The 13,630-nt window shown below is 38.3% G+C and overlaps 1 protein-coding gene across 1 annotated transcript in view; it reads left to right on the forward strand.

Annotated features, from left to right (window-relative positions):
* LOC107089267 (zinc finger protein ZIC 4-like) overlaps nt 1-13,630 on the forward strand; it is a 106,313-nt gene that overhangs the window by 42,965 nt on the left and 49,718 nt on the right. Inside the window, exon 3 of the mRNA XM_015381951.1 lies at nt 447-513. Within this exon, the coding sequence (XP_015237437.1) occupies nt 447-513 (67 nt within the window). The remainder of the gene's footprint in view (nt 1-446; nt 514-13,630) is intronic.

The raw sequence follows: 13,630 nt of genomic DNA on the forward strand, positions 1-13,630 counted from the left end.
AGATAGATAGATAGATAGATAGATAGATAGATAGATAGATAGATAGATAGATGATGGAGGGATGGATGGATTCATGATAGATGGATGGATTGAGGGATGACAGATGGAGATGGAGGGATGAATGGATGGATTTAATTTTAATTATTTATACATATATTCAATGCAAACCATGATAAGAACAATAACTTATGTATATAAAACAATTCAAAGCAGTAAAATTTATATAGTAAATTATTCAAGTCATGTTTTAATCTGTTGGATTCATTGTAATGCTACACAACATTTCATCTCTGTATTCATAAACGTATAAACATCTCAGAGGCTACCTTTATCCCAAATATCCATCTGAATTGTCCCAGAATCACCCTTAGCTTGTTGCTCTATTTCAGCTATTTCTCATGTTTTAAAGAGCTAATGCACATTTTTTTTGTCCTTCACCCCTGCAGGTACCATCTTAGTTAATGGCCTACTGGACTTCTCTGGATCCTACCTATCAAGTCATATATATCTAAGGTGAGTAACTTCTACAATTTAAACTATGAATTGCAACACTAACAAACTGCATGTAATTGTCAGTAATCCTGGCTATTTTCTACATACTTTGACCTTTATATTTGTTTTCATTGTAAAAAATCCATTTACAACACTAAGGCTTATCCTACCGTTTAGTTTAGTTTTTTTTTCTTTTTATTCTGTGCTAACAGACAGTTCTATTGTCCAAGGTGACTTCGTTGAAGTGGCAGAGTGTAAGGGAGGGACTTGGGATACTTTTAAGTCTTTCAGTCAGAGTTTAATCCCTTTCCTTTATCTCACAGGCTGATCTGGTTGTATGTGAATGACTGCCTGCTTGTCTCTGGCTCTTAGTCACGTTCCCTTCACTCTCTTCTTCTTTAATTCTCTCCTGTTTGTCTTTTGTTGTGTCGCTCCATTGCTCAATGATTAGTGCTCCTTCTGTGTTCACCTCATTTCGGTTTTGTGTGGAGGCAGCTGTTCGCTTCGGGACAAAAATATCAAAATTTTCCTTTTCAAGAAAAAAAAAAAAAAAATCTATAGATGCCACCTTGCACCAGTCTTGAGACTGGGAATCTGGATTGTGTCCAAGAATCACAGCTGGAATGGTGTGTATATACAGTGAATATGTGTGTTGGGGGTTGGGAAGTGGGTTGCATCTGGGACGTTTGATTGGTCCTTTGGAATAGGAGCCAGACGAGTTGCTGATTGGGTAGAGTTGGATGTAGACTGGCGTGCAGGTTCCTCCTTGCCATGGAGCGTTGCCTCCCAGAGTGCTGGCCAATAGCTCCACATATTGGATGAATTACAGATTAGATCCAGTGCAACAGTATCCACATGAATCTGTGTCTTTGTATGTGCGTTAGTGTGCGTTTGTGTGTGTTTGTGTGAGATTGTGTGTCTACAAATCTCATCTCTGCAAGAGCTCTTTTATCCTCAATGAACAAATCTGCTCTGTCTCCATGATCATAAAGTGCATTTGCCTCTTCTGGGCTAATCATCAATTATTAATCTCAGATATGACTCGCCATTCCAAATCAATGCAGCAGTTATCCATTGTTATAAGTGTCAGACTTGTCTTCAAACGCTCAATATTCAAACGCTCAATATTCAAGAATTTATTGCAAATTCATCATAAGAAGCTATTACTAACCATTTACTGGAGTTTTGAGCTTTAATATTTCAAGTTTTCAATGCGACTCTGTTGAAAAGATGAATCCACTAATAGACGAATAAATAGACATCTTAAAATCTGTTTCAAATGAATTCCTTTTCTGGGTTTAACTTTGGGAAAATATAACTGAAGCTAGCAAATTATTAACAACCTTGTCTTATTTGATTTATTTAACAATCAAAGTTCAAGAATTATATATTTTTATCAAATTAAGTTTGATTGTGAGCAAAAGTGATAACAAATGGACTTAAAGGGAATTTAATACACTTAAAAAATATGAAAATAAAAAGAGTTATTCTCCAGATCATAACTGATCACAAATAAGGTTAAAATTGGGTTTGCAGAGGGGTGGGGGATTCATATCTATAGTCCTAAAAAAGGAAAATAAAACTTACATAAAGAAATATAAAATTGCCCACTAACCAGAGGGGCCAAGGACAGACGTGGAACACTCAGCTTGTTTAGCAATGGGTTTCAGACAACTGTGTGACTAAGGTGGTAAAAGGGATTGAAAGCAACCTGCTGCATTATGTCTCATGCCAAGTGAGGTACAGTACTGACTGTGCCATACAGGCTGATTATGAAAAGGTTAGCTTAGCTTAGTGGTTCAAGTGTGACATATTGGTGCATGTTGGCGCAGGGCACAGTGTGGGGTAGCACCTGATGCTTACATGTTCTTTCCATTGACATAGGTACATGATAAAGAAGACTGAGATAAAACAGTTCACAGAAATTCAGCTGCAACCATTGTTAATAGATCTCAATGAAACCACCCTGTTATAGGCTGCTATAGATATACAATATAAGACATTTGTTTTTGACGTACATTATATTCCTATGTTAACTCTCACCTTTAGAAAAGGATTTGTTTTAAACATGTTATGCATAATGATAAATATAGACTGGGCTGCTTACTTCTCCACTTGTCCTATGATTTATCGAAGCTGGCTATATTTGTGATTGCTTTCATATGTGCTGGACATGGCCAAATCAGTTGGTGAAATATGCTTGACCCAAAGCAGCTTAAAGAGAAAACTTGTCTTTGCAACTATATAACAACAACGTTGCTTGACTGGCCTCCCTCAGCTCCCGATATTACTTGTCTTTAAGATATAAACTGCATGATATAGATGAGAATCAGTTGACAACAGCTTTCTGTAAAGAAAAAGCTTTGATTTATTCATCAAACAGAGCTCATTTATGTTGCTCTCATAAAACTGCAATGATTAGCGACCCAATTTCTCAGATTATCAAATGTTTAAAAAGGGATGGATGATGTAACACAGGGAATCATGCTTCCACTTCTATGAAATCAGAGCTAGCTTGAAAAAGCTAAAACTTTTAAACTTTTTTTTTTAAATCTCACTCTCAACATACTTCTCTCCAGATAATCTCAAGATATTTTTTTCACTTCAGGTCAGATTTAATTCACTTTGGTTGATACTTCATGCACCTGGTTTTTCATTCTGTAATCAGTATCCTCAGTGACTACTCCTTTAATATAGCCTTTATTATATCTTATCCTTTAATATCCTTGATGAGAGTCAGATTCTCCTATTATGCAGCCTGCTATGTTTATTGGATGCTATTCCCTGTAGACCTTTGGTTGTGCACTTTTAGTTTTCCCAGACTCAATTTTAAAAATGTTCTTATTTCCCTTCTTGTTATTCTTCTTCTTTTTATCTTATGTAAACTTTTCCAGATTTGCAAATGTTATATGACCTTTAGTAAAATTTTTGATGAGCATCTTCTGTAGCAATTTATTGTTTAAAGGACTACCTTTTGAATTCTAGTTTTAGGTTTGATATAATGAAAAAAAAAAGATTTATGGAAAATAGTTTTGAAAACGCATATTTTTTCAAACATAATGACAGGAAGTACAGGGAAAGAATAATAATACTGGTATTTTCAGTGTCATTTGCTTTGACCTTCAGGTGCAGGAAGTCTGAATAACATTCACTGTCAGAGTAGCAGTATCAGCCTGTTGATGAGGTGAGCTTCACATGAAGGAAAGTAAATATCAGCAAGAGTCAGGTCAGACCCTCAAATTGTGTATCTACCAGCTTGCATGGATTTTTCCCAGACATCTCCCTGCAGATTTCAATTGTCCCTGCCGAAAGGTTTCTATGATGAAAACTTTACCTGGCTTGCCCATCCTTTCTAACTTCCTGGTCCTAAAGCTCTACGATCTGGTATTATCAACTCCTCTTTGTTACTGGATTGAAGAATTTTTCCTCAACAAGCCCATGGTGACAAGGACAGGGAAACTCACATCTGCCTCACTCATTCTCAACATTGGCATGACACAGGGTTGTGTTCTCAGCCCCGTCTTTTCACACATGGCTGCCCTGCTATACCACAAACATGCTTTGAAGTTCACAGACAATGTCACTGTGCTGAGTCTCATATCAAACAATATTTGATACATTGATGCTTCACCAACAACCTTATCCTGAACACTGGTAAGACCAAGGCTGTCAATGTATAATCCATGAGCACTAAGCACACCTCTCTCTGCATACAGGGGGGTGTGGTGGACAGTGTGGACACTCTCTGGGCATTCACATCCCCTCAGACCTCTCCTGGACTGAGATCACCGCCTACCTGGTGAAAAAAGCCCAACTCTCCTCAGCTACTAACAAACACTGGTGGAAAGCATCCTGTGTCTCAGCATGACAATGTGGTATGTGAGAGAAAGGACTTAACAGGGGTGGTTAGGACGGCATAGGAGCTTGTGGGGTGCCATCTGGAGGTTCTGGACTCAGTTTATGTTATACAAGTAGAGAAAAAGGCCAGACACGCTGCCAAAGATTAAATTCAGTTGCTTTTATTTATATAGCACCAATTCACAACACATCTCAAGGCATTTTGCAGAGACTTATCAATCAGATTGTACAGACAGATTGGGTAAAAGTTTTATATCTAAGCAAACCTAGCTGATTGTATTGAGTCCTTGACTTTGCAGGATTCCATCGATGAGACTGTGGCGGCAGTAGATATTCTCTTGGATTCACTTGATAGAGCTTCCAAAGATCCCACCCACCTAAGCAGAGATGTTTGTCCTACTTCAATCAGGAAAACAATTCAGTAACATTACATCCTGAACAAATAGCTTAAAAAAAGATTATCCCCCAGAGCTGTAAGCTAAGTGTATGATTGCAGCCTAGAGACCTCCTGTGTTATAAGAGTGGTCTCATGGCACTTGCCTGGAGAGGTTAAAGTACACCCACTATCACAAGTCAATTTAACATTTAATAGCTAGACTGTTACCTTGCAAGCAAGATGAAATGTTGCGAGATTTGTGAATTCACAAACTCCCAAAAATACCTCTTGCCAGAATTCAATAGATGCATTCTCCACAATACAAAAATGTTTCGCACCATTGAGATGTAGTGCTGTGTATGACATCAATGTGTCAACCGCAGTCGGAGGGCTCAGGCAAAACAAAGATGGCTTTGCCCGTTTTAGCTGGTATACCCTGTATTTCTTTTTGAAAAATCTGCAAGATGATGCAATTTTTACATTAGTGGTTGTGAAGATGGTTGATGTTTCCTTCTGACCAGATTTGGTAAAAGTTTGATTTATCAGGTAACTCTGCCAGTTGTGAAAATAATCAAGAACGTGATACGTCACAGCTGCTACCATTGGTGTGACTGGCAGAAGTCAGTTGGCAACTGTTTTATGCCAGCTTAGATAGACTGTACATTTCTTAGTGATATCTACAACCTAAATTGCCTTGTCAAAACTCTTATTCAAGAAATGTGTAAATAGATGTTGACTAGTAAAAACTGAACTAGGGTTAAATATTAGAGCAGGTTTGACCAGTCAGAAAGTTATTATAGATATCTATAATTCAGCTTTGACTAGCCATAATGGCATTAGACATAAAATCAGTAGACTTAAATAAAATTTTTATACTAGTCATATTGACATGACTACTTGTCCAAATAAAATTATAGATAGCTGTAATAGTAAACTTACTTAATAATTGCCAAAGCTCCATGCCATACCCCGCATTAATTACATATCAACTTTTCCTTTTTCTAATTGATCATTTGTCCGGTTTTAAGCGTTTCTCTACCATGTAGCTCGTAACAATGAAAAAGAGTAATGACAATAGCAAAGCTTCAAAAGAGCTGACTTAAATATTAGGTTTAGGTATGAATCTTGTGAAATTAGGGTTAGTAAAGAGGAGACTGGTGAGGACAATCCATAACAGCATCTTGAGTAAGAACATACGATCCATCACAGAATATGACAATAACACAAGACATTTTATCAACCCTTATAAAGGATGGGCGGAGATCATATGTAGCATGGGGCTTTATTTTGAAAAGTAAGAACACTGGGGCTGTTGGTTAAGTTCACTAGAAGAGCACCATGAGGTGAGAGCTACACAGGAGGTCTCCAGGCTGCAGTCATACTATATTCTGAAAGCAGTTGTCCATTGTAGTAGGAAATAGTCAATTCATGACCAATGTCTGTTCATTGGCTGCTATGTAATCCAGTCTATAAAGAATTTGATCGTATGTTTAAAACATATCAATAATAGTGACGTTATAAGCAGAAAGCATTTGCTTATACCCTGCTTTTAAAGAAACACACAAGGATTCCATGTTAGAGTTATGTTGTTCTTAAAGCACTCTGTTGTGTTGATTATACAAAAACTACCTTTAAGATAAGATCATTCTCAGCCTGCTTAGTTAGGTTGGTTAGGTTCTTGAGGAAAAACAAAGAATACAAAAGAAAATGTAAAATCTCTGAGAACCTGATCATCATCCTTTCCTTTGACCCTTTTTAACCTGGTGTTTAATTAGATAGCTAAAATAGAATAAAATCAAGTAATTAGAAAAGCTGAGAGGGAAGTTTAATACAAGCCCATGGAGAAGTGGATAAAGGACATCAAATCAAAAGGAACCCCCACGCCATGTGACGGTTTTGCCTTTAAGAGGTCTAACATTGTTATTACACTTGTAACAGCAGCACCATAGTTGATGCAAGTGTCATCAAGGCTTAGAATACAAAACACAGACATGCATTGTGGAATAAATAGCATGGTAGCCATTCTTGGATGTACTACCCATATGGACACGAAGAAACAGAAGAACAGACATACATAAATATTCACACTAAAAAAACAGTTGCAGCATCCACATGGCTCCACAGGCTACATTCTGAGTGCGTGGCAGCAACGTCAACCCCAGACGGCTCTCCGCTGCCCACCTGTCATAAAAACCTGAGAGGGAAATTCACCTGGCTGGTATCTCAGTCTTCAGCGCTTAGTTTGGCTTATACCAGCCATCTGGCTCAGCCACTCCTCTAATCCCCCCTCCTCCTCCATCCTGTCTCCCCTCTGCCAAAATCTTTACTAACTCTCATTTTCTCTTTAGTCTTTTTTAAGCATGTCAGCAGTTACCCGGCACAGCGGTCTTAGTGAGGCTGCTAACGTGGCTAAGTGTCCCTCTGCCTCTTTGCTGGTGCCGCAGTTCTGAGTGTGTGTTTGTGTGTGTACTTCACAGATGGCAATGGGAGGGGGGGAGGGCTGGAAGGGGTGATGGAGAGAGCTGTCTGAGGCTCCGGCAGCTCTCAGGCAAGGCGGTCTGTCTGCGGGCATCTGCACTGGCAGCCCCTTGGAACCCTCCTCTTCACCCATCCAGCACCGCTACCTCTCCAGCCAGCGCCACAGCTTGGCAACAGCCATTCAGTGAAGCTTGATTGCTGCAAGAAAACTCCCTTTGACCTCAGATGTACTTTACTACCAAGCTTTCCTTTTTGCCCTGACGCATAATGTTTTTTTTTGTTTGCTTTGTTAATTAATATGTTCGAAGATTGTACTTGTGTAAATGTGGCCTGTTTGCTGGTATCAAGGTAAAACAATGTTTGAAAAAAAAAATGTATTGTTTTTAAAACATCTGCAATCTTCCAACATATGGTTAAAAGCTGTTATTTATGAGATATCAGATAAAATGCAGCATTGAGCAGAGTTTTCTAGGGCTGCTTGTCCCATGCCAATCAACTTGCTTATAGAAGGCAAATTTTTAAATTTGTTATGGATACAATAAAGACTGATCTGACTTTTTCAAAATAATCTTGGTTGAGAAAAAAAACTGTGGGGACGGGGAAAGCAATAAAAACAATGGGGATGCCATCTGACACTTTAAGTGTGTAAAAAAGTATTGAATCCCCATTTAGTATTTTTAATTTAGGTGTTTATTGTATAAAAAAAAGAAAACAATGATATATATATATATATAAAGATTTTATAACTAATGATTATTCAGCTTTTTCTTTTAATGAATCAGCCATTGTCATGATCTTGGCACTGATGTCTGGTCTGATTACTTATTTCACACACATGCTCAGCTCTGCCCTGTTCTCATTACCCACTTATCTGATCCACCTGCATTAGTCTATATTTAACAAGCCTTCAGACCAGTCATCAGGGACATATTATTTTGAGCAGTTGGTGAGATTTATTGTAGCATTCCTGTATTTCTGATTACCTGATCCTGACCTGTTCTGCTTCTCGATCTCTGAACCTGCCTGTTCCCATTTGATGTGTTTGCCTGACCTGTCTTCTGTCTCCTGCCGGATCTCTGCCTGTTTGTGAACCATACCTGGAACTGTGACCAGACTCAATCCTGTATTCTCCCTCGGCACCTCTCCAGATCTCTGACCTGTTTGTGAACCTACATGGAACTGTGACCCAACTCCGACCTGGAAATCTTCTTTGGCACCTCTCCAGATCTCTTGACTTCCTGGCTCTGACTACCGAGCACATCACCGATATCTGCTTCGGCTTCGCCCTCTGGATTATTCTGCCTACATTTGTTTGGTCAGTTCTGATCACCTGTCTATCCTCCGCCCACTGATACATCAGCGTCTGGGACTCTCTGTGCATAACATTTCCAGAAAGAAGTGGTCACTAACCCGCTGTCTCCACCCGTAGAGGTTCCTGCCTTAGATGCCGACGCCGCTCACTCCAGTTCAGTTTTTCAATAAACGTTTTGAGAAATCTGTTTGTACGCTTTGAATATTGGATTCTGTTCTGATCTTGACCACCATAGCAATTGTTGCTGCATTTCCGTTTGTTAAAAAGCATTTACAAAATATTATTCAGCGTCATTTTAGATTGATGTATATATGATGTGAACCACTTTTATTTTCACTCTATTGCCCCTGTTCTGGCTCCTTAGGAGGCCATTGCTCATATTTGCATATTGTTTCTAAGTTATATACTATAAGCTTTCTTGTGTATAATATTTGATATAGTCTTATTTTGAAAGCACCGGAAATTGAGCAGTTGGTGTCTTCCTGTTTAACGAGTAAACACTGCATAGCTACATCTGTTCTCTCAGTGCTGCGTTTTTGGCCAGTACAGCATTTTTACTGTCCTGCCCTCACTCTTAGCTTAGCAGGTAGATAACCATTCATTCATCCATCCATACCAGCCAATAAACGGAAACAAAAGGCCTACGGTGTGGTTATTGGAAATTATGGTTATCTACCTGCTAAGCTAAGAGTGAGGGCAGGACAGCCCCATTTACACTACACTGTTGAAACCATGCCGAGAGCAATCCAAGCACATTAACTGAGATAACTCTTGAGAGTAAATGGCACACAAACTGAACTGGACTGTGCCAGACACAACTGAACCGAGCTGAAATAGTACTAGTTCATCAGTAGGGCTTGGCACGGTTCAGTTGTAGCTTGGTTCTCTGATTACAAAGAGCAGACTGCATCATCTCCTTACAGTCACCTTCCATGAGTTGGTGATGATTCTGCTTAGCAGTGTGATGAAACTCAATGCCTGTCGTTTCCTGCGTCTGTAAGCCCTGATTAGACTATTGTTTTTTTTTGTATTCACTTCCCAAAAGCTGACTCTGTCAAGTTCATTCACCAAAGTCTGCCTTCTTCGCCAGAGTTTCTGCAAACAACGCAATATCAGTTATAACCAAACATAACTTCCTGAATGTTACATGCACTGCCATTTTGATTTGCTTGATTCCCTCCTTCAATCCTAGAAAGCAGTAGTACCATAGATTGTCACTAGGAGCCGAAGAACCATGCTAGAGTGATGTGTAAACCTGATTTCTTTTAGATTTCATGTGACAAAATTTTATTCCAACTCTAATGAAGCATATTGAGCAACGACCGTAGCCTCATTACACCACACAATATGTAGAGCTAGAACACGCAATTGTTTCCAACATTTTCAAAGTATCTCTGTGTCATCCAGGAGTTACTCTCTGCAAGAGTTGCTCACAAACTGTTGATTGAAGTGAAATTTATAGGCCATAACATAAGAGGTTGTTGCCTGTCCACCATTTTCCTAGCGCAAAACTGTCTGCAAGGCGTGTGGAACTTGGGGCGTGTCATGCATAAACCAAACTGTAATCAGTGTTCCTATTAAAAAAAAAAAACGAAAGATGGTGGGCAAAGATTTAATGCATGGAGGAGTTTTTGGTCAAGACATTTTGAATGAAACTGTGGGCTGAGTAAGAATATGTTTTCTGATAGCTCTTAGATGGTGTGTTAGGTGCTACATGCAAAAATCACACTATGTTAGAAAAAGAGCAAGAGTCAAGCAACTTGGTTATTTAGGAAGATTACAGTCTGAAGCACACTGGCCTGTTTGCATTTAAATGATCCCAGGTTACGTTCCCCCCAACCCCTCTGAAAAACCCCCACAAAAAACAGCAACAACAAAGAAATGTAATGAAGGTTTTAGACTTGCTTAGTAGTGCAAACGTTGAAAAGTAAGGTTGGAGCATTCTTGCTTTAACATAACTCATGTTATCTTGTCACACATTCAAGTCTGATTATTTAAAATAATAGTTCGCCACAAAAATTCACTTTTGTCTGTGTAAATACATTTTAATGTACTTTTTTTTAATGCAGGAAGACTTAAAATGAAAGGCTTAAAATGACTTTAATGTAGAGATTATAATTTTTAATCTGGTAAAAATGTTCAAATAAATCTGAACCTTATCCACGCTTGCATTTAGTTACAGCATAGTTGATGTGGATATTCTGTTAGAGTAGTACATTCATATTGACTCCAACACTGCAGCAGCTCAGCAGAGGGTCTGACACATCTGTTCCTGAGAAATTCATGGAGGTTTGGGCAGTGGAGGTGTTGGTATGCGCTGATTAGAGCAAGGCTGTCTTTATCCAAATGCTGGGTCCATAAACTGTTTAAGAAGGAGGCTGTTGCCATGGTTTTTGTGCTATATTCCAATCAGTCATTTTTGACCACTTAGCTTTATTTATTCCTAAAAATGCGAAAAAAAGCCAACGCCTTCTGCATCAACCAACTGTTGTGCCCCTTAGACCAATTGTTCTAAATCCTGTATATTCTGAATTGTATTCGTCAAAGGAAAGCAAGCTTGGATGATGATTTGTGCCTGATTGGATGAGCTTTGGAGAAAGAGCCTTTACAAGCTGACACCTTTGGCTCATGGGTGATTTTGAAAAAGAAGCTTTGATGAGTGATAGAGATTGCCATTATAATAGCCCGCTTCATTCATTGTGTGTGCTGGATCTCTAGTTTAAAAAAAAATGCATGCTCGCCATATTTTTTGATCTACCTCGAAAACAGTGTTTTTAAAAAAAAACGTACCTTAATGACACCCTTAGGCAAGATGTGATAAAAGTGAGATAAGATTAGATATGTTTTCTGAGTAAAATTGGCTTTTCACTGATCCTCCATGTCTTTTCTGTTTTGTTCTTTCATTCCATCAATACTCCATCCCCCTTTTGTATTTTTCCATTCTTCTTTTCTCAGCTTCAATAACAGGCTAAAACTCTTATCTCAGATCTGACAAAGCCAAAGCAGCTCCCAGAGGTAAAGTCACACTTGAGGAGTGCATTGAAGCTCACTGTGACTGTAAGAGGTCACAGAGTTTGTCCCCTTATAGGCTAAAGCCTCCAACTTTGGTGTTTTACTGTCTTGGGAGCTGTTTGTTTTATTCTATTGTATCTCTCCTAACAGGAAGTTGCATTCCTAAATTGGATTACAGCTAATTAAATACTGCATGGATGTCATTCTAATGTACAGAGGTGTCATATTACATATTCGCCAGACTCTTATCTTGTTACCTTAGTGTTTAGGCTGTTCTTTAAAGTTCTTACCAACGTTTACTAAGTAAACGTACACACATTTTGAGAGGTTGTTTGAAGTGATTGTTTTTACATTTGTTGACAGCTCTGATAAAGTTCGGTTAAAAAAAAAAATGGTATTATTGAGCCCGGAAATGGCTACAAAAATCCACACAGTCTTTTTATTATAGATGAGGGGTTCAGTTGTAGTCTCATCTGACCAAAGTATCTCCTTCAAGTCAACAACTAATAAACATTATCAGTTACCCAGATGCTGCCATAAGTGACTACGGGCCACTATTAACTTCAAACATCATTTGTTTTCTTTTTCTTTTCTTATTAGAACTTTGCATATCTGGCACTGCATCCCATTTTTTCATATTTTTCTGACTCAGAAAAAGCGAGGAACACATTCTAACACATGATAAAGGTCATGGTTTAAGACAGGTATTCGTCCACACTCACCTGCCTCAGTGAACTGCAAGCAAAGCACTCAGATTTCCACAGGAAATCCTGTCATGGATTCCATTCTGATTCTTGTGTGCTTAACTGAGTTCCTGACCTGACTTTTAAGACATTTTCTGGTTCTTAGGTGTGAAAAAGGATTTTTTTTTTTCATTCCAAATGCCATACTGGACATGAAGGTGATAAGTGATTTATGTTCTATATAATTTCAAACAGGGCTTCAGATTTGCCTAATACCTGAATGAAAATTACATTTAAGCTAATAAAAAAACAGATTGTTTGATTTATGCTATCAGCTAGACCAGAAAGCAGAAAAATTGTAATAGTAAAACATTTGTTTTATACTAATGTTAATGCTTAATCTATTCTCTAATAATAATTTATTTCAAAATCCTTCTTTATATTTCAACATTTTTTATTTTTTTTTACAATAAATCATTTATTATGTGTATCCAAGTATTTTCCCCTAGGTTCGTTTTTTTGTCACTAACCTGTGGTGACACAAGGTGATGTGTGACCTGTAAGTGTCAAGCTAATCACTGGACGACCATTGGACACCAAAAGGGAAACCATTACAGAAGTGTAAACTTGCTCACTGCTCATGTGTGTTAGGAAATAACCTAAAAGGTCAACAAACTTGGAATATAAAGCGCACTGTCAAAAATTGAACAAACTGAAATATTTACCTCATTCTTTTTAGAGATGTTTTGATGTTTATGGCTGTTTTCATAACCTAGATCATAGAAGTATTTACCCAATTTCTGTTTTAGATTCAAGTCTTAATGATTGGTAAAGCCAAATATATTCTGATTATTAAAGCATATTATTTCAATATTGGCATATTATGTTTACATAGATTCAGATCAATTTAACAAAGCTAGTTCAGTTAACTTTAGTTGATTCTGTTTACCGGTAGTTCTATTTAATTTATTTCAATTAATTCATACAAATGACTGAACATGAATTCATATAACGCTAATTTACAAGAAATGCAATCTTATGGTACTTTACATGACAAATTGGTCTACTAAAGCCCAGTTCTACAGGCCAAATGTTAGTCCGTCCGTCCATCCATCCATCCATCCATCCATCCATCCATCCATCCATCCATCCATCCATCCATCCATCCATCCATCCATCCATCAAAGTCAATCTGTGGTTTTCAGCCCTAGTTGTCAGGTACCCTTGTCCTCAATGTGCTTGATGTGTCTCTGTTGCAGCACACCTGATTAAAATGTTTGTATGATCTCCTATGCAGGCATCAAGGGCTATTGAGGCATGTGACTCATTTCTGAAAGTTATGTGTGCAGCAGCAAGCAGAGCCCTTATTGGCCAGGGGTACTTGAGGAGCAGGGTTGGGGACCACTGGTCTGAGGGAAC

Source organism: Cyprinodon variegatus, unplaced genomic scaffold (assembly GCF_000732505.1).
Source record: "Cyprinodon variegatus isolate N-32 unplaced genomic scaffold, C_variegatus-1.0 Scaffold245, whole genome shotgun sequence".
NCBI lineage: Eukaryota > Metazoa > Chordata > Actinopteri > Cyprinodontiformes > Cyprinodontidae > Cyprinodon > Cyprinodon variegatus.